This window comes from Anomaloglossus baeobatrachus, chromosome 5, assembly GCF_048569485.1.
Source record: "Anomaloglossus baeobatrachus isolate aAnoBae1 chromosome 5, aAnoBae1.hap1, whole genome shotgun sequence".
Classification (NCBI taxonomy): domain Eukaryota; kingdom Metazoa; phylum Chordata; class Amphibia; order Anura; family Aromobatidae; genus Anomaloglossus; species Anomaloglossus baeobatrachus.
This window is the reverse complement of record NC_134357.1, coordinates 555,630,890-555,658,494: the sequence shown is the minus strand read 5'-3', so window position 1 is coordinate 555,658,494 and position 27,605 is coordinate 555,630,890. Positions and strand designations below refer to the sequence as shown.

At 47.9% G+C, this 27,605-nt stretch overlaps 1 protein-coding gene across 1 annotated transcript in view; it reads left to right on the top strand.

Annotated features, from left to right (window-relative positions):
* Positions 1-1,654: 1,654 nt before the first annotated feature.
* The window catches only part of LOC142312991 (uncharacterized), a 217,912-nt gene continuing 191,961 nt past the window's right edge, over positions 1,655-27,605 (top strand). Inside the window, 3 exon segments of the mRNA XM_075351979.1 lie at positions 1,655-1,661; positions 1,743-3,004; positions 21,678-21,690. Coding sequence (XP_075208094.1) covers positions 1,655-1,661; positions 1,743-3,004; positions 21,678-21,690 — 1,282 coding nt within the window.

The following is a 27,605-nucleotide window of genomic DNA, read 5'->3' as shown; positions in this document are numbered from 1 at the left end:
GAAACACCTGACCAGGAGTTAGGATCTGCTGGAGGGAAACTGACATTAACCCTCTCCTCCCCAAAGGAAAGGGAATCCATTTAATAAACTGAGTCCCACAAGAAAAAGTGAGAATCAGACTCAGAACCTGTCACCAAAAACCAAAATCTGCAACAGAGGAAAGTTCGTGACACAAGCGACAAGAGTGACCGAGAAATTGTGTATAGGAGGTGAAGGGAAAATCTGTGTCAAACATAACACCTAGACAGCGAGCCTGCGGTCTAGGCATTATCATGGTGCTGCACACAGAGAGGGAGATGTTCGGTTTAGGGAGGTTAGTAGATGAAGGGAGTTGAATATGTTCAGTTTTGGAGAGGTTAAGTTTCAGACAGAGAGCAGACATGATGTAGGAGACTGCGGACGAACAGTCACTGGTGTTCTGTAGTACAGCGGGGTTGAGGTCAGGGAATGAGGTGTATAGCTGTGTATATTCATTTATCGCATTCTTCCACTTTTTTAACAACATAAGACTCCTTTACAAATTTACTTTTCCAGTTTTATACTTTCTGCAAAGTCAGAGCTTCTTCATATATAATCGCACTGCTCCTCCATTCTGCAGTAAAATGCATGTGGCTGTCAGGGATTGTGACACAGACCCATCTAATAGTATAGACTGACAGGCTCATTTATGATTCTCCACTGAGAGTCAGTACAAAATACTGGTGACCAACACTCTTGAGACATGAACCTAGGAAGATGCTGAATTAAACACTGTATTGGGAAACTGCTAGAGCCAATCCTGGTGGCCTGATATCATTCTCTAGTGGTCCTTGCTCTGTGATCTTCGTTAGAAAGTGAACTATTTATCACCAATATTTTACATGTTAAGGCCCCGTCACACTAAGCAACATCGCTAGCAACATCGCTGGTAACGAACAACTTTTGTGACGTTGCTAGCGATGTTGCTGTGTGTGACATCCAGCAACAACCTGGCCCCTGCTGTGAGGTCGTTGGTTGTTGCTGAATGTCCTGGGCCATTTTTTAGTTGTTGCTGTCCTGCTGTGAAGCACAGATCGCTGTGTGTGACAGCGAGACAGCAACAACTAATGTGCAGTGAGCAGGAACCGGCTTCTGCTGAGGCTGGTAACTAATGTAAACATCGGGTAACCAAGAAGCCCTGTCCTTGGTTACCCGATATTTACCTTTGATACCAGACTCCTCCGCTCTCACTGCCTGTGCTGCCGGCTCCTGCTCTGTGCACAGATAGCTGCAGCACACATCAGGCAATTAACCCGATGTGTGCTGTAACTAGGAGAGCAAGGAGCCAGCACTAAGCAGTGTGCGCTGCTCCCTGCTCTGTGCACATTTAGCTGCAGCACACATCGGGTTAATTAACCTGATGTGTGCTGTAACTAGGAGACTGGGGGCTGGTCACTGGTTGCTGGTGAGCTCACCAGCAACTCGTGTAGCCACGCTCCAGCGATCCCTGCCAGGTCAGGTTGCTGGTGGGATCGCTGGAGCGTCGCAGTGTGACAGCTCACCAGCAACCTCCTAGCAACTTACCAGCGATCCCTATCGTTGTTGGGATCGCTGGTAAGTTGCTTAGTGTGACTGGACCTTAAGCATGTGAACTGTTTTGTCACCATTACCTTAGTGAATAATGACATTTTGCAACATGACTTGCAATTTTAATGGACTTTGGATATAGTTAAAAAATAAACTATACATAATACTTTTTCAATAAACGGTGTTATTCTTGACAGGTGACTGTATTAGGAGATCAGAGGGGCTTCTGACTTCTTCAGACATTCAATTATATGATCTTGGTGTGCCACAAGACACACATGAAGAACAGTGCGTTATCCCAGTTGTATCCTCAACGCTTCAGAGCAAAGATCTACCATCTGATCCTATTAAACAGGTCCTATCTTCTGATTCATCACAGGCTATTAAGGAAAATAAAAGTCACAGAAGAGATGTTAGAACTAATATAGGAACGAAGATATTTTCATGTTCAGAGTGTGAGAAGTGTTTTAATTGTGAATCAAACCTTGCTGTACACAAGAGAACTCACACAGGGGAGAAGCCATATCAATGTGCAGAATGTGGGAAATGTTTGCGGAAAAAATCAAATCTTGTTACACATCAGAGAACTCACACAGGGGAGAAGCCATATCCATGTGCAGAATGTGGGAAATGTTTTGGAAAAAAATCAAATCTTGTTACACATCAGATAACTCACACAGGGGTAAAGCCATTTTCATGTCCAGAATGTGGGAAATATTTTACAACTAAATCAACTCTTGTTACACATCAGAGAATTCACACAGGGGAAAAGCCATATTCATGTTCAGTGTGTGGGAAAGATTTTACTCGGCTATCAGGTCTTCGTTTCCACCAGAGCTTTCACACAGATCTGAAGCCATATTCATGTTCAGAATGTGGGAAATGTTTTGGAGAAAAATCAGCTCTTGTTACACATCAGAGAACTCACACAGGGGAGAAGCCATTTTCATGTCCAGAATGTGGGAAATGTTTTGGAGAAAAATCAGCTCTTGTTACTCATCAGAGAACTCACACAGGGGAGAAGCCATTTTCATGTCCAGAATGTGGGAAATGTTTTACAACTAAATCAATTCTTGTTACACATCAGAGAATTCACACAGGGGAAAAGCCATATTCATGTTCAGTGTGTGGGAAAGATTTTACTCGGCTATCAGGTCTTCGTTTCCACCAGAGACTTCACACAGATGTGAAGCCATATTCATGTTCAGAATGTGGGAAATGTTTTAGAAAAAAATCAGCTCTTGTTACACATCAGAGAACTCACACAGGGGAGAAGCCATTTTCATGTCCAGAATGTGGGAAATGTTTTGGAGAAAAATCAGCCCTTGTTACACATCAGAGAACTCACACAGGGGAGAAGCCATTTTCATGTCCAGAATGTGGGAAATGTTTTACAACTAAATCAACTCTTGTTACACATCAGAGAATTCACACAGGGGAAAAGCCATATTCATGTTCAGTGTGTGGGAAAGATTTTACTCTGCTATCAGGTCTTCGTTTCCACCAGAGACTTCACACAGATGTGAAGCCATATTCATGTTCAGAATGTGGGAAATGTTTTGCAGATAAATCAGCTCTTGTTACACATCAGAGAATTCACACAGGGGAGAAGCCTTTTTCATGTGCAAAATGTGGGAAATGTTTTGTGTGTAAATCACATTTGATTAAACATCAAAAAAATCACATCGGGAAGAAGCCATATCTTTGTTGAGAATGTGAGAAATTCTTTTCTTTCAAAACATCTCATGTTAAATATTAAAGAGCTCACATAGGCGAGAAGCCATTTTCATACCCAGAAAATGGGAAATGTTTAATTTTATTAAATGTTTATCCTTTTTATCAAAAATTAAGAATTTAAGAACTTTTTTTTTTCTCCACAAAAAAAGTAAAAGCCAATAAACTTACGAAATAGCATTTTTTTTGTGTATTACAGTAATTTTTATTACGATTTTCAGAAGTTTTTAACAGTGAAGAATAAAGTAAAAATCAAAATAATAGATTACATAGCATGGGGGAGGTAGGGAGGAAAAGAGTGAAAGAGGGATGCTAAAAAGTAATAAGTTTTAATAGAAAGAGGAAACGTAAAGTTCAGGAAATCCCTTCACCCCAGGTGATTTTCCGTTTTTTCATTTTTGTTTTTTCCTCCCCTTCTTCTGAGAGCCTTAACTTTATTTTTCCGGCAATTTTGCCATATGAGGGCTTATTTTTTTGTGGGACGACTTTACGTACCAGTACGTCCTTGGTCGTAAAGGGGTTAAGAAAAAAGGGAGGATATGACAAGCCCTATATATACTTGCATTGTCTTTTATTATTTATTTTTTAGTCCATGATAAACCCAATGCTTAGTCCAAGTTTAATCTCATTTTCCAGCAAGCCTTAGCATCTGTTCCTACTGCCAAAAGTACAAACACCTGGTTTTACACCGTCCCACAGGGCCATTTTCCATTTTGTTGTTGGAGAATGTTGTTTGGAGAATGCTAGGTACGGATTCCCCACTAGATGGTACTAGACTTAACAAACCAGCAGGGGCAGCCAAAGCACCAGGCGAGTGCTGACAGCAATCCTCCACTAGAGGGCACAAGTCTCCCCAGTGGAAGGTCGTACGGGTCCAAGTCAGAACCAGGAGGTCAACGAGGTACCAGGGGTCAAATATAAACAGTCTAGGAAGCCAAGAGAAAACGTCAAAGAGTGGGGGAGCGTGGAAACAGAGTCCATAGACAAGCCGAAGTCGGGAGCTGGGAGAGCAGGTAGTAGCAAGAAGGGCAGAACAACAGGGGAGGTAGGAAGGAGTCTGAGAGGAACACAGGCGGTCAGGATGGAAAGCATAGGGGACAAAGTCTGGACGGGATGCAGGGAGAACGTACACAGTCAGAACAAGAGGCGTAGGGAGCACACACAGGGTATGGGAAGCAGGGAGAACGAATGTAGTCAGGACGGGAGGCAGGATCAGAACTTACAGGGACCAGCGATACAATGAAGAGTAGAATTATAACTGGCACTGCATAAACGGAAGTGCCCTGAAGATAAAGGCACCTGGATTCCAGGAACGAGGCATGGAGGAGGGGCCCCTCCCCCCAGACACATTTCAAGAAACACTGACAGCCGGGGTCATGACAGTACCCTCTTCCCAAGGGGGGGGGCCACCGGACTCCCAGGAAACCCCCGATGAAAAGCCCTGATCAGTCGGTCGGCTCGCACAGAGCGCGTCGGCACCCAAGACCTATCTTCGGGTCCATAACCCCTCCAATGAATCAAATACTGGAAGGAAATACGAACCCTCTGGGACTCGAGAATGCGTTGAACTTCATACTCCGTCTCACCATCCACCAGAACAGGAGGAGGTGGAGACGGTAAGTCCAAAACCGAACGGACAAACAGTTTGAGCAACGACTTGTGAAAAACAATGGGAATGCGTAGAGACTGAGGAAGATGCAACCGAAAAGCAATTGGGTTAACCACCTCAATACTCTCATAAGGGCCAATAAACATAAAGTACCATGTGCCAAACTGGGTCCTAAGCTCGATGATCCTGGTGGACAACCACACCTTAACCCCTACCTGAAAGACTGGCCCCACCGAATGTCTCCTATCCACATATCGCTTCTGACTACCCTGAGCCCAATTTTCCACTGGACCTCCCTCCAAACTTCCCCAGATGCTGAATGACAGAATCAACCCCCAGACATCTAGAATCTAACCTGGAAAATTCCCTAAAATGAGGGTGAAAGCCATAATTACAAAAAGAAGGGGACTGGTTGATACGGCTATTAAAAGTGAATTTTGCAAGAGGCAAAGATTGGCACCAATCATCCTGGTGGGCGCTCACCAAACAACGCAGGATCTCTTCCAGGGTTTGATTTGGTCCTTTCCGTCTGCCTATTGGACTCCTGATGATAGGCCGAATAAAAAGCCAAATCAATCCCCAACCGTTTGCAGAAGGCCCTCAGAATCGGGAAATAAACTACTCTCTAGCGGACCCGATATTCTGAGGCACCCTGTGCAACCTAACCACTTGCTCGATGAAGAGTCTGGAAAGTGTCATAGCATTGGGCAAACCTGATAGGGGAACAAAATGTGCCTGCTTGCTAAAACGATCAACTACCACCCAAATGACAGTCATACCGTTAGAAACAGGGAGATCTGTAATGAACTCCATGGACAGATGGGTCCATGGTCTTTCAGGAACTGGCAATGAGACCAGTTCCCTGGCCGGCCAATTACGACAAACCTTGGTATGCGCACAAGTGACACAGGTAGACACGAAATCAGCCACATCCGAGTACATAGAAGGCCCCCAAAAGAGATGAGCAACGGCCTGAAGAGTGGCCGAGATACCGGGCTTTCCACTAAGTACCAACTCATGGAATCCCTGTAGCACCCGCAAGCGGAGGTGCCCCGAGACAAACAGTTTTGGGTTCGGTACTGCAGAGGGTGCTGACGACAGCCTCCCGGATCTCAGGCTCCAGCTCAGAGGACAAAACCGCGACCATTACCACCTGAGGAAGAATGGAGTAGGGAGGCTTAGGAAGAGACACAGTGTCCAAACTACGGGACAGAGCAACCGCCTTAATATTCTTGGACCCAGGTCGAAAGGTAAATTAAAAATCAAATCTGGAGAAAAACAATGATCACCTAGCTTGCCGCGGGGTCCACCGCTTGGCTGACTCAATATACGCCAGGTTTTTGTGATCGGTGACCACAGTAATACGATGAACTGCACCCTCCAAAAAGTGCCTCCATTCTTCAAAAGCCAACTTGACTGCCTCCAGTTACCCACATCATGGTTTCTCTCAGCCGGAAAAAACTTCCTGGAAAAAAAAGCACAGGGCCACAGATGAGTCAGGGTGCTAGGCTCCTGAGACAAAACTGCCCCCACCCCGACATCAGAAGCATCCACCTCAATGATAAATGGCCTCGAGAGATCAGGTTGAACCAGAACCAAGGCAGACACGAGACGCTTTTTCAACTCAGAAAAGGCCTGCACAGCTGCTGGTGAACATTCTTTCAAATCCGCCCCCTTACATGTAAGATCAGTAAACTGTTTGACGATTTGTGTGAACCCTTTAATGTATTTTCTATAATAGCGAATCCCAAAAACATTGCAATGCTTTGAGATCCCTGGGTTGTATCCAGTCGACAATGGCCTGTACCTTACCGGGATCCATCTTGAACCCAACACTTGACAAAATGAACCACAGAAATGAGATTTCCTGCACAGAAAAAAATGCATTTTTCAAACTTAACAAACAACGAATTATCCCGTAGTCTACGAAGCAGAGAATGAACATGTTCAATATGAGATTCCTTATCAGTAGAAAAAAATCAGGATATCATCGAGAAGATGACCACAATTGTCCAATAAAATCAGAAACAACGTCATTTATGAAATTTAGAATAATGGCTGGCGCGTTCGTCACCCCAAAAGGCATAACCAAATTGTTAAGCCTTGGGACGTGAGAGAGGCCGTCTTCCACTCATCCCCTTCTCGGATACGGATTAGATTATATGCTCCCCCAAGATCAAGTTTAGTAAACCAACTAGCCCCAGAAAGTTGGTTAATCAGATCATGGATGAGTGGAAGCGGATAAAAATTCTTAATAGTAATCCTATTCAATTCTCAGAAATCAAGACAGGGCACAGACCAGCATCTTTCTTTTTAACAAAAAAAAGGCAAGGCCGCCCAGTCACAATGCAGTTAAGACCACCAATCAGCAGAGGGGGCACGGAAAAGGCAATGTAGATGCACGCCTATGTTACTAATCAAGATTTGAATTGTGCTATGTGACATAGTCCCAGCGACTGCCGATATCGTTGTACAGGTCGTTTTGGGTCGCCGTATTGTTGCTACGGCGTTGGGAAGATCTGACTGTTTGACCAGATCCTGATCAGGTCGTATCGTGGTCGGAATCACTGGTACATCGTTTAGTGTGACAGTAGCCTAACGTACGGACCAATTCAGTCATTAACTTCATAGAGGATCCGCCAATCAATAAAGGCATATGAAAGCCAGACCATGTCCTTGACCTGCAGTTCAACATTCAGAAGGATCTTTTTAGAGGAGAGAAACAGTACCTGAGAGTCTGGGTGGCCTCCTCGATCATCACCCAGACTTGGTTGTTTACTAACGGCTTGTTAGCAGATGGACAAACCGGACAGTCCTTCTTCCAGTGTCCAGGATCGCCACAATAAAAACAAAGCTTGTAGTCCCGGCGCCATTTCCTCTCTTTTCACCCAAACTGGCTGCTCCTACTGCCATAGGTTCAGCAGCAGATGAAAAATCAGTCTTATGCGAAAAAAATGACATATCCCGCAGGGTCTCCGTCTTTCATGAAGTCTTTGGTCCATGCGGACGGCCTGTTTCATAACCTTATCCAAAGAACTGGGAGGAGGATGAAGGGCCAAAGCATCCTTGAGGGAATCTGACAGTCCATTCCAGAACTGACACCTAAGCGCAGAATCGTTCCACTGCACCTCAGCGGACCATTGCCTAAATTCTGAGCAATACAGCTCAGCAGTGCGGGTACCCTGAAGAAGACTCATGATCCTGTACACGGTTCGGTTCGTCATAAATTACCCCCAGGGAGTCAAAGAAACGGTCCACAGAAAACCTTTCAGGAGCAGTGGGTGGTAACGAGAATGCCCATGTCGGGGGGCCCCATCTAAGCAAGGACATGATGATCCCCACCCGCTGAGCCTCATTCCCAGAAGAATGGGGATGAAGTGTAAAAAGGAACCTACTTCACAACTTTTTCTAAGCGTCCGAAACTGGTTTTTTTATCCCCAGAAAAATTATCGGAAAGCATGACTGTGGGTTCCGGAGTACTAAATGAAACATCAATGGTGTTAGACTGTCCCATAGCCTGCTGTGCAGAGGCTCCCTGAAAGGACTTGACAATGAACGAGACTTCTCAATGTAACTGATTATGAGAGGCCGCCAGGGTACGGTGCTCAGCAGCCAAATCCTGAACCAACTGGGTAAGATTGGTTACTTGTTCACACAGGGTACTGATCATGTCCATAATGGGGAAAAAAAATGTTAACGGCCAGTTATACTGTAATGAACAAGCAGGGGGAGTTGGAACACCAGGAGAATGCTAGGTAGGGATTCCCCACCACTAGATGGCACTATACTTAACAAATCAGCAGGGGGAGCCGAAGCACCAGGAGAGTGCTGAGAGCAATCCTCCACTAGAGGGCACAAGTCTCCCCAGTGGAAGATGTGGAAGGTCGTACGGACCCGAGTCAAAACCAGGAGGTCTACGAGGTACCAGGGGTCAAACAGAGTCTAGGGAGAGCCGAGTCAGTAAGCCGAGAAAGGTCGTCAAAGACCGGGGCAACGCGGAAACACAGTTAATAGACAAGCCGAAGTCGGGAGCCGAGAGAGCAGGTAGTAGCAGGGAGTACAGGAGGACAGAGCAACAGGGGAAGTAGGAAGGAGTCAGAGAGGAACGGAGACTGTCAGGATAGAAAGCAGTGGAGATGAAAAGTCAGGATGGGAGGCAAGGAGAACGTATACAGTCAGGACAAAAGACGGAGGGGCAGACGCAGTTGACACGTGAGGCAGGGAGGACCAATGTAGTCAGGATGGTTGACAGGATCATAACCTACAGGGACCAGCGGTACACTGTAGAGCAGAATTATAACTAGCATCGCATAACCGGAAGTACCCTGAAGATAAAGGTGCCATGATCATGGGAACGAGGCACGAAAGGGGGCCCCTCCCCACGGCCACACTCCAGGAAACACTGACAGCCGGGGTCATGACATGTGTACTGGAAAATGGCAAAAAAATTCCAAGTAAGAAAATAATTGCAAAAAAAGTTTGACTGCCTGACTGTTTTGGGATATTTTGTTCAGTGTGTTCACTATATGGTAAAACTGATGGCTTTATTTTTTTTTCTTGAGCTGGCATTTTTAACAGTACCATTTTTGCGTAGATGCTACTTTTTGATTGCCTGTTATCGCATGTAGCGCAAAATATGCAGCGACCAAAAAAACTTAATTTTGGCGTTTGGATTTTTTTTTTTGCTACGCCCTTTACCGATCAGATTAATTGATTTTAGATTTTGATAGATCAGGCATTTCTGAACGCGGCAATACAAAACGTGTATATTTTTCTTTTTTAACCCTTTGATATTCAATGGGGCAAATGGTGGGGTGATTTGAACTTTTAGGGGTTTTTTTTATTTATTTTTTTTTTCACTTTTTTTGTTTATTTTACTAGTTCCCCTAGGGGACTATAAGAAACAGCTGTGTAATCGCTCATTCTTTTCTGTAGACTAGAGCAGCATTGCTCTGATTTGCAGAAAAGCTGCTCTTCTCTCACCCCTGGTGCTCTGCACTAATGGTAGCACAAGGTCATGTGATGACTCCTACCATGATAATCATCGAATCCACGTGATCATATCACGTGACTTCCGATGACGCCGGGTAAGTGAATATTTACCGCGGCCGGCATGTACAGCGCGCTCTGACATTTTCACAGCGCGCTGTAAGGGGTTAACAGGCATGAGTCGCTAGCGAATCCACTCGTGCCTGATAGCACATGTCAGCTGTTCAAATCAGCTGACATGTGCAGAGATCGAAGCTGGCAGGGATTAACCTGACACGATCCATGACGTACCAAGTACGTCATGTGTTGTGAAGAGGTTACGAACCACAGTATAACTGCTTGATTGGCCAGCAAACTCGCCTAACTTAAACCCCATAGAGAATCTATGGGGTAATGTCAAGAGGAAGATGAGAGACACCAGACCCAACAATACTGATGAGCTGAAGGCTGCTATCAAAGCAACCTGGACTTCCATAACACCTCAGCAGTGCTACAGGCTGATCGCCTCCATGCCACGCCGCGTTGATGCTGCATTTCATGCAAAAGGAGTCCCGACCAAGTATTGAGTGCATTTACTGCACAGCCTTTTCAGTAGGTGCCAACATGAGTTTAAAATCATTTTTTCAGTTTGTCTTATAAAATATTCTATTTTTCTGAGATAATGACTTTTAGGTTTTCATTGGCTGTAAGCCATAATCTTCAGCATTAAATGAAATAAACACTTGAAATAGATAAATCTGTTTATAACTACTCTATATAATATACTAGAATATAATATACTAGAAATAGGCCCGATGCTATTGCATCGGGAGTGCGGTGAAATGAACATCTGTCTATGCTTAGTGGTGCTGACAGGAGCAGTGGACATGTGTCTCACTGTTACAAAAGTAAACACTTGGGTGTGGGAGGGCACCAGATATAAATAACATGTGGGAATCAAAAAAAAAGGGATCAAAAAACCACTAGCACATTTTAAGAAACTGGGACAATAAAGAGGGGGAGAAAATGTGCAAAAAGTGGGATCACCAGTATAGCAAATAATATCATTTATTGGACACAAAACAAAACCATGGACAACATTTAAAAACAATTAAAAAAGCATAAGCTCATATAGTAACACATATTTGGTGTCAATGGTATGTGGCACAAACACACCCCACACCCTCAGCAGGCCAAACCACCCAATATATAATGTTAGAAAAGACGTAACCTTGCAAAATGGTACAATAAAAATAGAACAAAACAGGTGACTGGGACAGAATGTAGAGGGTGCCCAGACATAGAAACCAGCTAACAATACATGGCAATAAAACACATAAGTGAACTGGGCCACAGCAATCACCTGGAAAAGGAAAAAAGTTTGTTGAACCAAAAAAGCAAGGACAGACGCCAGTAAGGATGAGGGCTGGAGGCCAGAGAAATGTAGAAGAGGGGGTGGGGTGGTGACCCCACGCGTATCGCTACAGCAAAGTGTAGCTTCCTCAGGGGAAAGTGAGGAAAGCCATGATTAGCGTGTCTTAAATACAAACAATAATTAGATAATAGATTGCTTACCAGCATGTAGTTAGAGGACAAAGAAGATTTATCATGCAGGCCAAAGCACGCCGATGGACACCGCCATATTCGCCACCTGATCTAGTCAGGTGGACTCATGACGTGAGGGTACCCTCCACCGCGCATGCGCCGGAACCATGGCACCCATAAACAAAGAGCCTCACATGCGCATGCGCAACGCTACAAGCCGAAGGAGCGTACATCATAAGTCACATGACCGTAGGCTGTGTATGTGTCATTTCAACAGACGCGCTGCGCTAGCACGGTCGCATTATCCGCAGTGCAAATATCTATAGAGTGTCAGACGCCAATACACAGAAAGAGATACGCATGCGGACGCATGATATTCAGCGATTCCAGGTTAGGTTTACACTGTATGGGGGCTCTACACTCACTGCTATGTACTTCCATGTGACATTCTTGAACGCCTGTATTTTGGGGTCCATACCCCTTATATGGTTGTATTTTTCACTTATGTTATCTACCTGTGACCTGATGGGTTCTATCTTTGATATTGCTATCATGTTTGCATTTATTACTGTCCTTATGTGAATTATGCCGTATATAATGTTACATGTCGCTTCCAGAGTCTACATCTTCGGTCACTTTAATGACTGCTTATATTTATCTTTGATGTGATGGGTGCTATTGCCTCTGCGCATGCGTTGCATAAGGATTTATATGCATGATGTCTGTGACATCATGGCATAGATAGCGCTGAATATCATGCGTCCGCATGCGTATCTCTTTCTGTGTATTGGCGTCTGACACTCTATAGATATTTGCACTGCGGATAATGCGACCGTGCTAGCACAGCGCGTCTGTTGAAATGACACATACACAGCCTACGGTCATGTGACTTATGTCGTACGCTCCCTCGGCTTGTAGCGGTGCGCATGCACATGTGAGGCTCTTTGTTTATGGGTGCCATGGTTCCGGCGCATGCGCGGTGGAGGGTACCCTCACGTCATGAGTCCACCTGACTACATCAGGTGGCGAATATGGCGGTGTCCATCGGCGTGCTTTGGCCTGCATGATAAATCTTCTTTATCCTCTAACTACATGCTGGTAAGCAATCTATTATCTAATTATTGTTTGTATTTAAGACACGCTAATCATGGCTTTCCTCACTTTCCCCTGAGGAAGCTACACTTTGCTGTAACGATACGCGTGGGGTCACCACCCCACCCCCTCTTCTACATTTCTCTGGCCTCCAGCCCTCATCCTTACTGGCGTCCGTCCTTGCTTTTTTGGTTCAACAAACTTTTTTCCTTTTCCAGGTGATTGCTGTGGCCCAGTTCACTTATGTGTTTTATTGCCATGTATTGTTAGCTGGTTTCTATGTCTGGGCACCCTCTACATTGTGTCCCAGTCACCTGTTTTGTTCTATTTTTATTGTACCATTTTGCAAGGTTACGTCTTTTCCAACATTATATATTGGGTGGTTTGGCCTGCTGAGGGTGTGGGGTGTGTTTGGTGCCACATACCATTGACACCAAATATGTGTTACTATATGAGCTTATGCTTTTTTAATTGTTTTTAAATGTTGTCCATGGTTTTGTTTTGTGTCCAATAAATGATATTATTTGCTATACTGGTGATCCCACTTTTTGCACATTTTCTCCCCCTCTTTATTGTCCCATGTGTCTCACTGTTTGCGCTTTCCAACATACCGTGTTTCCCCGATAGTAAGACACCCCCGATAGTAAGACGTAGTGGGGGTTTTAGGGGGGTCGGCTAATGTAAGACGTACCCCGAAAGTAAGACGTAGTAAAAATTTATTTATTTATTTATTTTCTTCTTTACAGTACAGTTACAGCAGCCGAGCGCTCAGCTGAGCGCCCTGACATGCCGGCGGCCGAGCGCTCAGCTGAGAGCCCTGACATGCCGGCGGCCGAGCGCTCAGCTGAGAGCCCTGACATGCCGGCGGCCGAGCGCTCAGCTGAACGCCCTGACATGCCGGCGGCCGAGCGCTCAGCTGAGAGCCCTGACATGCCGGCGGCCGAGCGCTCAGCTGAACGCCCTGACATGCCGGCGGCCGAGCGCTCAGCTGAGCACCCTGACTTGCCGGCGGCAAAGCACTCAGCTGAGCGCCCTAACATGCCGGCGGCCGAGCGCTCAGCTGAGAGCTGTCACATGTCGGCGGTCGGGCGCTCAGCTGAGCGCCCTGACATGCCGGCGGCTTAGCACTCAGCTGAGAGCTGACACATGCCGGCGGTCTGGTGCTCAGCTGAACGCCCTGACATGCCGGCGGCTGAGCGCTCAGCTGAGAGCTGACACATGCCGGAGGTCTGGCGCTCAGCTGAACGCCCTGACATGCCGGCGGCTGAGCGCTCAGCTGAGAGCTGACACATGCCGGCGGTCGGGCGCTCAGCTGAACGCTCGGCTACCGAGAAATGTTGAAATGTTGCAGTAATGTTGTCCGTGGTCCATCAGGACCATGGACAACATTCAAAATCACGCAGCCTCAGTGCCCTCATGTGCAGCCGCTGGTGGTTAAGTTTCCTTAACTTGCAGTACACTTAGGGCGCAATCGCGGCAAGTTCCCATACGGTACATTGCATGGAGACTTGCTGCGATTGCTGTGGGATTTTTTCCAATATAAGACATACCCCGAAAGTAAGTCATAGTGGCACTATTGGGGGTAAAAAGAATGTAAGACACTGTCTTACTTTCGGGGAAACACGGTATCTGTTGTATATCCGCATTTTTGTATTGTATATGTGGCATCATTTTACCCTGTGCACTGTCTCTTTCTTATTGTGCTGTATATTGGTATCTGGTGTTGTGTTTCTTGAGCTGTGTTCACTGTGTGGTGTCCCCTCTGTGTGCTGTGTGTGTTTCCACTATATAATCTCTTGTAAGCTGATTATTCACGGATATTTTTTGGGGGCTAATTAGATGTATTTAAGGCTGTGTGTATTTTTATTGTTAATAGCCATAATGTATTTTTTTCCCGTCATCACGACAGCGCCACCAGAGAGATAGCTCCGCCCCTCATTCTGGACAGGAAACCCACTTACATAAAAGGGCGGCACCTCTCCCATGCATCAGTTCAGTTTCCTGTCCCAGGATGGGAGACCCAGAAGTGCTGTGGCGCTGCCACAGTGAAGGACGGCTTTCGGTTGGGGTCCTTGGTGTTCAAATCAGGGGCCTCAGCTTCCTTTTTTCCTTTAGCCATTATTTTTGTTTTTTTGAGGCCGGGTCTGTGTCCTGCTGGGGTGTATATCCCTGGCGGTTGTATACGCCGGTCACAAGCCAGGTCTGTGTCCTGCTTGGGCTCTGCCTCGGCGGTGGTATACACGGGCCTCTGGATCTGTGTCTTGCCGTGGTGGAGGTTCCAACAGTTGCATACGCTGGTACTTTATGCCGGGTCTGTGTCCTGTGGGGGTGAGCATACCTACAGTAGTATACGCCGGTCACATGCCAGGTCTGTGTCCTCGGGCGTATGCCCCTGCAGTTGTATACGCTGGCCTCCGAAAAGCTGGCTGCCAGGTGTGTGTCCTGCCTGGCTCTGGCAGCGGTTGTACACGCCGGATTGTTGACCGGGTCTGTGTCCTGCATGCAATCTGCGGTTCTACACGCTGGTGTCCCACAGCATACGAGGCTGCGGATGTACACGCCAGTCACTTACCATGTGGGATGATGGAGGACGTGCGGGCTCTGGCGAGGTATCTGAGGTCTCGGAGCATCCAGGATGTGACGTCGGACGGAAGTATTGTAACGCAACTTCCGGTAAGATAGCGCTGCCGTTCGCTGATGGATATGAGAACCCCAGGACGGTATCAGCCGTTTCTTCTGGCGGTTTCACTGTGGAGGTGCTGACCATGGATAAGGAGCCTTCGCAGCAGCAGCGGTAGCAACAGTTGTCGTTGCCGTCACCCTCGTCACCCAGACGGAGAGACAGTGGAGGGAGTCGCTTGGGCAGTACTCGGTGCTCAAAGGGATCCCGCAGGAGTTCTCCAGCTTCACGAACAAGGAAGAAGAAGAAAAACCCAGATAGACGTTAAAAAAACCCCAACGGATCTATATGGTATACGGTCACATACCAGGTCTGTGTCTTGCAGGGGTGAGCACCCCTACAGTATTATACGCCGGTCACATGCCAGGTCTGTGTCCTGCTTGGGCGTATGCCACTGCAGTTGTATACGTTGGCCTCCGAGTCTGTGTCCTGTCAGGGTAAAGATCCCGCCAGTTGCATATGCCGGTACTATGTGGTCTACACCGGTACTATATGGTATACAGTCACATGCCAGATCTGTGTCCGGCTTGGGCGTATGTCCCTGCAGTTGTATACGCTGACCTCCAGGTCTGTGTCCTGCCAGGGTGGAGATCCCGGCAGTTGTATAAAAAAAAAACGGTACTGTGTGGTATACACCGGTTCTATCTGGTATACGGTCACATGTTAGGCTGTGTCCTGCTAGGGCGTATGCCCCTGCAGTTGTATTCGCTGGCCTCTGGGTATGTGTACTGACTGGGATTTCAGAATTCCAGCAGTTGTACACATCGGTTTCACTTTTTTTGCCGGGTCTGTGTCCTATAGGCTGGGGCTGCTGCGATTGTTCACGCCGGTCGCTTACCGAGTCAAGGGTTTCCAGGTTAGGATGCAGGAGGATGCTGCTATCTCTGGCCACGATACAGATTTCTGGGTCCTGACAGGGAGTATCGTCGGACCGGAAGCCATCTCTGCACATGCGCAGGGACGGCCAATATGGCGCTGTCCACCGCTACTGCATGGGGGTAGCGTTTCCTTCCTTGTACTGACTCTGGCCTTACTTGTTGGATACTCAGGTCCGCGGATTCACGCAGGTGCTCTCAGCCATACCTCCCGCCTCAACCCGGTGCAACGATGGCTCCTCCAGCTTCGGTTTTAGATCTGGCGGCATCCCAGACTCAGGCTATTTGTCTGCCTGCTTCTGGGGTAGGGCATGTGTTTGGGATTTTTTCATTCTTTCAGAATGGAACCTGCCCTTCAGCGGAGCCTCCTCATGGGACTATTCTGGCTTTTTGAAGTGGATTCTTCTGAGCCCATGGTTGCATGGCTCTCACGGGCACTCTGAGGCTTTTTCACTCCTCCAGCCTCACGGCCCTCACAATAGGGCTCAGACTGCTCGCCTCCCGGCTCTGTCCACTAGGCTCGGCTTCCCTGCACCGCTTGCCTCTGGTGTTTCAGACAAGCCATACCATAAAGAATACAAAGAATACAGACTCCTCCCTTAGAGGTTTTGTTTTTTCCCCTTACCTCTGATGGGCCTGGGGGGCTTTCTTATTCGGGGTGGATTGGTCTGTTTGCTTCTCGGCTTGACCTCCCTGCTCACCCCGGCTTCGAAGCCTCCGGAGCGGGCTGGTTCCTCCAAGCTTGGGCCTAGTGCTGCAGTGTGGTGTCCTAGTGCCTATAATGTGCCTGGTGCCTATAATGTGCCTAGTGCCACTGCTGTGCCTAGAGCCTCTGCTGTGCCTAGTGCCTAGGCTGTGCCTAACGCACAAGAGGTGCCTAGTGTCTCTGATGGGCCTAGTGCCTATAATGGGCCTAGTGCTTCTGATGGGCCTAGTGCCTCTGCTGTGCCTAGGTGCCTATGCTGTGCCTAGTGCCTAGGGTCTGTGATGCACCTTGTGCCTATGATGTTCCTATCGCCTATCTTGTGCCTAGTACCTTTGATGTGCCTTGTGCCTCTGCCCTCGTGCCTGGGCTAGTACCTCTGTGACTGGCCTCGGTGTTGTGGCCTCCGTACCGGAGTCTAGTGCCTCTGTTGCTTGTGCCGCTGTGTTGTTTCTGGCACCCTTGTACCGGTGTCTAGCACCTCTGAGCCTGTGCCCCCTATCTCTACACCTGTGCCTGTCGCCTCTGGGCCTGTGCCTGGCACATCTGGGCCTGTACCAGACTCCTCTGAGCCCGTGCGTAGGGCCTCTGAGCCGGTGCCTAGGAACTCTGGGGCTCATGTCTAGCGCTCTGAGGTTGGTTTCTAGTGCCTCCTGAACTTGTTTCCGGGTGCCTACTGTGTGTGTTGCCTGGTGCCTCGTGGGCTTGTTGTTTGGTGCCTCCTGAGCTTTTTGCCTGGCGCCTCCTGGGTTTATTGCCGGGTGCCTCCTGGCCTTGTACCTGGCACCTTGTGCTTGTACTCAGTCCCTCTATTTTGGAGCCTAGTGTCGCAATACTTGCTTGACGACTCCCAGCCGGTGCCTTTGGTGAGCCTTGCGTCTTTGGTATCTTTATGCCTTACCCATTAGTGGTTTACGTGTCCAGGCAAAATTAAAATACATACTAGTTGGTTCTGGGTGACTCTTGGGGAGGCCTATGTGGTCCATGGTACATTGGTGCCTCGGGGTATTACGGGACGCTCTGATGGTTCTGTCGCCCTCCTGGGCTGCCCTTGCAGATATGCCTCGGCTCACTTACATGGAACTTGGTCTCTCTGACCGCCTTTATTTTACACACTGCCGGCTGGCTCTTCTGCCATGTCTTCTATGTTTCGGTGGCAGGGTTCTGCAGGCTCTGGCCTCTCCCTAAAGGTGTTTTCTTTCAAATCTCTCTGGTGGCGCTGTCATGGCGACAGAAAAAAATCTAGATTACTTACCGGTAATGGTTTTTTCCAGAGTCACAACAGTGCCACTACTTCCCACCCCTTTTTTTTGCCTTTTCACTTTCGGTTTTTGCCTTTCACAATAGTGGGTGTGACCGTGGAGGTTGGATTACCCTTGCCTTTTCTAGTATTCCTCTCTGTGCTCTGTAACCTAACTGATGCATGGGAGAGGTGCCGTCCTTTTAGTTTACTAGGTTTCCTGTCCAGAATGAGGGGGCGGACCTATCTCTCTGGTGGCGCTGTCGTGGCTCTGGAAAAAAACATTACCGGTAAGTAATCTAGATTTTTTTTATTTCTCTCTCTCTCTCTCTCCCCCTCCCTCTCTCTCTCTCTCTCTCTCGTCAGTGCCATGTCTCATCAGTGCCACCATGTCTCGTCGCTCACCGCAACATCGCTCAAGGCATGGCGATGTCAGACAAGGGCAGACATACCCGGCCACGTCTCCTTACTGCTCCGTGACATAGCAAACACCAATACCTCATTATACCTAGATGTGTATTGGGTAGCACAATGTTAGGCTGGGAACAGAATTGTGCTTACTTAGCCCACAATTTGGGTTCTGCCTGCACTGTTGTCCCTGGTTACCATGGCTATGATGTGGAATTTGGGTTCTGCCTGCACTGTTGTCCCTGGTTACCATGGCTATGATGTGGGCGCAAACTGCGGCTGCGCAACTGACAGTGCTGCAGTGCATTGTGGGATACGGTTACATCCGCAACTGGCAATTATGTATGTGGATAAGTTTCCCTTTTTGTATTGAATTACTGAAAAAAATGAACTTTTTGATGATATGCTAATTTATTGAGATGCACCTGTACCTCCTCTCTCTTTACTCCAGGCATATTTAAAAAGTCTTCAGCATGGTTTATGTGAAATATACAGTCACCTTATGATGCACTAGTTGCTGACTTTTGAAGATAGAGCAGAAGTCTCAGAGAGACACAGCTGCTCCGATCTGCAGCACGTCCCTTCATGCCAAAGTCTGTTTTCACCTTCCTGACCCGGCCAAACTTTTTATTCTTACCAGCGTCACTTTATGTGGTAATAACTCCTGGAGCTTCAATGGATCTAAGAATGTTTTTCCGGGACACGGATAAGTAGCCAAAGTAACATCTGGTGGGTGCAGGAAGGGATTTCCACATTGGGAGAATTCACATATAACACTTTCCACCTCAGGCCTGATGGGGGAGCTCTACTAACTGATGACAGGCGTATTGGCTGACGTCATTTGAGGTCTCCTATAAAATTAAAATGCAGAGGGCGGGGCAAAGGAGTTGAGTTAGTTGAGTTGAGTCAGTTGATTGCAGGACAGGACTGAGGAAGAAACCTGGTGAACGGTGCTGCGTTAGACCGATACCAGAGGAAAGCTTAGCCAGTGTGTGAGATCCAGAGTGAGCGTCGGAGGCGAGACAGAAAGGGGGCAGAGGGACCAGTTTGATTCACCCCAGAAGAAGCAACCCGGACACCGGAGTCCGAGTCTGTACGGGTTCAGTCAGCCCCAACAGAAAAGACTAGATGGCAAAGGGGACTTCAGTCTCCTGGCACAGGAGCATTTGTGGCACAGGAACACTTGTAGCACTGCCATCAATAGAGCCAGGGACCACAGCGGAGTTAGTGGTGCCCAGGAGAAAGGTTCTCATTGCCTGCTATACAAGTGAGAGATACAGGAGAGGTCAGGGCCAGGTTTTAGACAGCCCAGGACTTAGGGTATGTACACACATCAGGTTTTTGCTGTGCGGCACAATCCGGCGCTTTTCTGAAAAATTGGATGCGGCGACAGCTGTCGCCTCATCCGTTTTTCCCCCATAGACTTTCATTAGCGCTGGATTGTGCCACATGGCCGTGCGTTCTCTCCGTTTTTTGCCGGATCCGGCGTAATTGTCTGATCCGGCGGCCGGGAAAATCGCAGACCTAGACATTTTTTTTTCTCATGAGAAAATCGCGTCCTGCCGGATCCGGCGCCGTACAGCTTTTTTTTTATAATGGAAGCCTATGGGCGCCGGATTCGTCGTCATATGCCGGAAACCGGCGCCGGTTTCCGTTTTTTGTTTCTGGGCATGCCCAGATGGTGTGTAAATAGGCTCTCTCTCTCTGTCAGTCAGTCCGTCGGTCTCTCGCTCTGTCGGTCAGTCAGTCCCTCCTTTATACTCACCAATCACGGGCGTGGCGCTGCACAGCTGTCACACTCCTCTGTCGGCTTCTCTTTTGAAAATGCCGGCCGCTCATTATTCCATCTAGTATTCACTCCTTTCCCCACCCACCAGCGCCTATGATTGGTTGCAGTCAGACACGCCCCCACGCTGAGTGACAGCTGTCTCACTGCAACCAATCGCAGCCGCCGGTGGGCGGGTCTATATCATGCAGTACAATAAATAATTAAAAAACAATGTGTGGTCCCCCCCAATTTTGATACCAGCCAAGGTAAAGCCACACGGCTGAAGGCTGGTATTCTCAGGATGGGGAGCCCCACGTTATGGGGAGCCCCCCAGCCTAAAAATATCAGCCAGCAGCCGCCCGGAATTGCCGCATCCATTAGATGTGACAGTCCCGGGACTCTACCCGGCTCATCCCGAATTGCCCTGGTGCGGTGACAATCGAGGTAATAAGGAGTTAATGGCAGCAGCCCATACCTGCCACTAAGTCCTAGGTTAATCATGGCAGGCGTCTATGAGACACCCGCAATGATTAATCTATAGTGAAAGTAAATAAACACAAACAACGAAAAATCCTTTATTTGAAATAAAAGACCAAAAACACCCTCATTCACCACTTTATTAACCCCCAAATACCCCTCCAGGTCCAGAAGTAATCCACTCGAGGTCCCACGACGCTTTCAGCTCTGCTACATCGGAAGCTGACAGGAGCGGCCATAGTACATCGCCGCTCCAGTGAGTTCCACACAGCAACTGAAGTGAGTCACGCTATCAGCGGGGACGTCACTCAGGTACTGCCGGTGTGTGTGTGTGGTGATGATAAGGGTTGTAGTGCTTGCATGTGTGCGGTGATATGGGCGGTAGTGACTGGGTGTGTGCTGTGATGATGGGGGCGGTAGTGCCGGGATCTGTGCGGGGATGATGGGGGCAGAAGTGCCGCGGTGTGTGCAGTAATGATGGGTGCAGTAGTGCCGGGGTGTGTGCGGTGATGATGGGGGCAGTAGTACCGGTGTGTGCGGTGATGATGGTCTTTGTCTCGCGCTCTCTCTCGGCATGAAAAAGAAGAAAAAAAAAACGGATCAGTTTTTTGCTGGATCAGTCGCATCAGTTTTTACACAATCTGCGACGGATCCGTTGCATCAGGCACACGCCAGAATGTGCCTGATGCCAAAAAACTGATGTGTGCACTTAGCCTTAAAGGGAACCTGTCAGCAGAATTTTCGCATTTAAACTATAGATTCCCGTTCTGCAGCTCCTGGGCTGCATTCTAGTAAGGTTCCTCTTGCTACTGTGCCCCCTTTGAGCCCTAAATGAACACTTTTTAAATTCTTACCTTTTTGTATGCAAATGTGGTTTTATGGTCACGAGGGCGGGCTGTATTTCGTTTATTATTCGCACCCCTGCCGCTGTTCGCCGTCCCTTATTGCTCATTTACATACATGAGGACACCCTCATGTAACTGTGTGCTCTCGAGGTCTCGCGCATGCCCAGTGGCACTCTCGTGGGAATGAGCACTGTGCAAAGCGTGAACACTGGTGAGGTGATTGCGCAGGCGTGATCTCGTGCCCGCGCTTTTCCCTCTGCCTCCACCATTATGTGCAAGCGCTGGCCATATGAACCATGTTACCTATTACCTATCGGTGGTGTGCTGCTCCTCCCATCTATTTCCTGCTCCAGGGAAAGATGGGTAATAGGTAACGTGGTTCATATGGCCAGTGCTTGCGCATAACAGTGAAGGCAGAGGGAAAAGCGCGGGCACGAGATTATGGGCGGGTACTTGGATGACGCTGCTGATGACAATCACAGCGCTGCCCATAATCTCGTGCCTGCGCAATCACCTCACCAGCGTTCACACTTTGCACAGCGACGAAATACAGCCCGCCCCCATGACCATAAAACCACATTTACACACAAAAATTTATAAAGTGTTTTTTTAGGTCTCAAAGGGGGCACAGTAGCAAGAGGAACCTTACTAGAATGCAGCCCAGGAGCTGCAGAACGGGAATCTTTTAGTTTAAATGCGAAAATTCTGCTGACAGGTTCCCTTTAAGCAAACATACAACAATAAGGAGGCCTCATATCTCATGGATGTGGAAATCCTAACTGCCACCTGACCACCCGAATTGTACCCTGTACTTAACCCTGCTAACAACATCAGTAAAGGTACAGAAAGAAAGACCCGGTGTGTGTGTGTGTGTGTGTGTGACAGGCTACTTTCACACTGCATTTTGTCTTACGTTTAGTGGTCCCGTCGGGGCATCCGTCCGAACTGCCCCTCCCCCACCCCGCAAAGTGTGTTTCGGACGCATGCGCCGACAGGGCCATTGACTGTAATGGAGCAGACTACATTAGCGTGTGCTCTGTTTTGTACTATTTTCGGACACATACGTTTTCTGCAGGTGGACACCCGAACGTAGTCGACTACGTTTTGGTGAACACCTGCAGAAAACGTATATGCCCGAAAATGGTACAAAACAGAGCACACGCTAACGTAGTCTGCTCTATTACAGTCAATGGCCATGTTGGCGCATGTGTCTGAAACACGCTTTGCGGGATGGGGGAGGGGCGGATCGGACGGATGCCCTGACGGGACCACTAAGGCACAGCGCAGTGCAATGTAAGGCAAAGCGCAGTGTGAAAGGGGCCTTATTGTTATCAAACGTCCTGCTCTCACTATTGACTTTGTTTGCCTGAACATGGGGAGCCACATCTCAGTGGCTTTGAAGAGACCGGTATCAAGACTCGTGTGGTAAGCTGTCTTACTGTGTGTAAAATCTCGATCCTTCTCAACGGCCCCGGGGACATCGCAAATTAGCTGCTTCATCATCACCCCGGAGGTCTGCAAGCAGCGCCGGTAACATTACCGAGAACTGTAGGTGGTGTCACAAGAAACTTTTATTTATTTTACTATTTTTTTTACCAGACTTCTTTTAACTAACACCAGGGCCACGGGACCGTGCACAGCCACCTGTGACAATCCCCTGAGAACTAAAAGCCCGGGACCGGGTACCCTATGGCCCAGGGCCAGGCATTTCTTCGCGTCACGGACAGGATCTACTAGGCCCGGTAACCCTGGGTAAGGTGTGCCTTGTATTCACTTTATTAAACTTTGAATCGGGCCACCATTACTGTGCCACAGAAATTGATTGCATCACACGCAGTTTAAAAAAAAAAATCCAAAAACAAAACGCGAAGATAAGCCCCGTCCTGTGCTCTGCCGAGGACTGACGAAGCACAGCGGCGTGACTTAGAAATTCCCGAAGTGCTAAATTCCCGTCTGAGGGACCGACGATTGTTTTTCTTTTCTTTTTGAGAGACAGGCTAGAGTTAACTGGGGGGGGGGGCAAGGATGGATGCGCAAGGTGACGTTGATGCAGTAATTCTTAACCCAAATCTTCCCCGCCATGAAACATCAGCCAGGTCTTCAGCTGGCGGAGAAGTCGCAACACCCGGAGCCGTGGTACCGATCATGCCGATCACCCTGCCGTATGTTCCGGGAGGGGCAGGGAAGAGGATCTGATAATTTCGAGGTAGGAACAACGATCGCTACGCCTCATCTGGACAATCCATGTGCCGTCATTGCAACAGCTCAGGACACATCGCCAGGGCATGTACTTTAAACCAGCAACCCCTGGGGCCAAGGGCCAACCCCAGGAATAAAGCGACCATGCCCGTCTGGTCTGATAGATATGTGGGAGGATGGCCAATCCTGTCTATCACGCTGGACGGTATTCCCACATCTGCATTACTGTACACCGGTTCGCAGGTGACAACCATCCCGCATAACCTTTATAAGAGATTTTGGGCCGAAACTGAGCTCAATCGTCCGGATTCAGACCTCACTATATATGCTGTTAATGGGTTACCAGTTATTGAAATAGGGTTCAGAGAAGTAACAATAAAAGTGGGGAGGGTGGAGTTAAAGGCTCAAGGATTGATTGTGGTTGAAACTGATCCTAATGAAAAAAATCCATAGATGATTTTGGGTACTAATGTAATTGAACATTGCCTAGGAGAAGTGCTGTTTTTACGTCAACAGATTGCTGAAACTACCGGCATCAGGCAGCAGAGGGTCCTGCAGGAAGAGATCAGAGCCCTCCTGCGGAGGTAACAGGTAAACCTGTCCGGTGGGGAAATTGGCAGTGTACAGGTGACAGACCCGATCCCTATTGTGTTACCCCTAAGAAGTGAGATGATGATTTGGTGTCGGGCTGCAATCCTTCCTTAAAGGGCAGGATTACCAGGCAGTGGTTGAGCCAGTTTACTCAGAGTAGGCCTACAATCCTGACAGCCAGGGGGGTGGTTGATGTACACAAGGGAAGGGTACCCGTACGAGTGCTAAACTGTGGAGAGGAGGAATCCAAACTGCCCAGATATGCTACCGTTGCCAAGCTGTTCACTATAAACAACAACGCCATCTAGGCAGTGGAACCTTTGACCCCGCCAAACCTGGCGGAACATAACAGTTCCAAGGAACAGTTAGAGGACTGGTGTCATAAGCTGCATGTAGGCACTAATTCCACTCCTTCTCACCAAAAGCACAGAGTTTATCGGGTAGTACAGGAATATGAATAGGTCTTCAGTATGCATCCATTAGATTTTGGGAGGATAAAGGGGGTACATCAACATATACTCACAGGAAATCATCTACCCATTAAGTAGAGATATAGGCCTGTACCACCAGCTCACTATCAGTGTGCCAAGGAAATGTTGCGGGACATGAAAGAGGCTAGGGTTATTAGAGACATTTGTAGCTCCTGGGCAGCTCCACTGGTTCTGGTTTGAAAAAATAATGGCACAATGAGGTTGTGTGTGGATTCTAGGCAAATAAATCGCATAACACATAAGGATGCTTACCCGTTACCCCGCATAGAGGAGACACTTGCTGCACTGAAAGCTACTAATGACTTTTGCACTTTAGATCTTACTAGTGGGTATTGGCAGGTCTCCATAGCAGAAGAAGGCCGCATTTACAACACCAATGGGCCTGTGTGAGTTTAACAGCATGCCATTCGGACTCTGCAATGCACCCGAAACGTTCCAAAGACTGATGGAGTGTTGCCTGGGGCACCAAAACTTAGAGACCTTGCTACTATACCTGGATGATGTTATAGTGTATTCTAAGACATATGAAGAACATCTGACACATCTAGCTGAGGTATTTGAAGCATTGTTAAAGTTCGGAATGAAGCTAAAGCCATCGAAATGCCATTTGCTGAAGCCAAGGGTTCAGTATCTTGGGCATGTGGTCAGCGCAGACCCTGAAAAGATCACCGTCATTAATGACTGGCCGAGACAGACCACTGTCAAAGAGGTATGTCAGTTCTGGGGGCTGGTAGGATACTACAGAAGATTCATAAAGGGCTATACGAATATGGCGGCACCTTTGCAAGATCTCCTGATAGGCCAGGCAAAGAAGGGTAAGACCTCTGGTCCTCCATTTGAATGGGGTGAAAAGAGAACTCCTTCAAGCAGATGAGGTGGGCACTAACTGGTGAGTAAATCCTGGCCTATCCTGATTACAACTTACCGTTCGTGTTATGTACCATTGCCAGCAACGTGGGATTGGGAGCAGTATTATTGCAGGTGCAGAAGGGCAAAGAACGCGTGATTGCTTATTCAAGCAGGAAGCGCCATCCTACTGAGAGGAACCCAGAAAACTACAGCTCGTTCAAGCTAGAGTTCCTAGCCTTAGTCTGGGATATCACTGAATGATTCAAGCACTACCTGGCGCTGCAAAGTTCACTGTCTTTACGGATAATAATCCCCTCACCCAACCATGGATGCCTGGAGGGCCCTGGAGCATCATAGAGAGGCATGTAAATATAAAAGTATTTGAGAAAATGTATGTAGTTCACCTGTTTGAATGTGATAATTTGCAAGGATTTATAGGAATAGCATTTATTAAAAGAACTGCTCATTTATTTTTTCTTCGGTTTAACAAAAAGGACATCTCGGCCACTAGGATATACGTGGCCAAGGACTCCCTTTGTACATAACTAGGACTGCCTTTGTAAAATAATTAGCACCGGTTGACCACAGGTCCCAAAACCTGTCGCGCGTGCCCAAGCAATAAAGCGTGGTCAGGAATGCTCTGCCGCATGCCCAGAGCCTACATTGGGGGTGGCAGGTCCCTTAGTTCCTGTTGGAATTCTATTTTACACATAACGGGAGTGGTGCACCTGTCTTCGCACCATGGACTCTGTCGAGTAATGTATATAATGTCATATGAAACATTTTAATATGTGACTTTATATGCTTGATGTGAAAAATGTACAAAGTTTAATAGGAATGCTAAGAGTTATTATGTTTGAAACATTTCAAGTGATAATGCCTCCCATAAAGATTGTTTTACTTGTTTTATTTGCATAACAAAAATTGCGGTATACCATGTATATTTTGTTGCAGCCCGGGAGTGCTGCGATTCGCTGTGGGGGAATGTGGTGCCTCTGAGGCTCAGTTGTCACAGGGTATTGCATCTCACTTAAGGTGCTTTACTTATCCCGGGTAAGGAAGAGGTTAACCACTGGTGTATTCACATTTCAACTTACACAACACAGTCAGGAAGTGAGCCAGCAGGTACACAACACTGGAACTGGGCTAAAGGTGGTTACTATAACAACAGGTTTTCCCCAGCCACTAGTGAGTCATCGGGAAGGTGGGGGCAGCATGATTGGAGTGAGAGGACACAGAGATTTTACTTCGGAATAGTCTGTGTCATAGAAGAACACAGTTGCTGGGGAGCGTGCTTCAGAGCTTCCACAGATAGAAGCGGCCCGACTGGAAGAAGTAGGAGATGACCTGTAGAGTTGGTAAGACAAAGGAGCAATATGGTAGCAGGGGGTTGAGCTCAATAGTTTTCTCAGTACCAGTGCAGTTCAAGGTGCAGAGCCCTAGAGTCGTGTACAATTCAAGTTGCATCACCAGAATCTGCAGGACAGGGGGGTTTCATGTCCCTCTGGCCACCAAAGTTCCTGAGGCACAGCAGCATATAGAGTCAGGAGTCAGGCCCACGGTAATGCCCACATTTGATTGACGCTGCCTACGAACGGGACAGGAACTTAATTACCAAATGCAGCTGTCCCCAAATAGCTTCACGCCACGGGGATCCATACTAGAAGCGCAAGGAAGGTCTCACACTCGACAACACTGGTGGTGGCCTCTGAAACATCTGGAATCAACTGGGGCCCATCATGGCAAAAACCAGCACTCCGAGGGTGACGACAGTACTGTGAGTAAAATGAACTTTGACCGCAGCCCAATGTATTGGCCCGTTATTGCCTCCGTCCACTACCTCCACTATCATCCTCCCTGGGGCCCGCTCCACCTGTGGGGAGCCGAACCATCCAGGCTGCGACACCATCCACCCCAGAGGACAGCGACGGCTAATCCCTGGCTGCATACCGCAGGTGGCATCACGAGACAACTACTACTCCCAAC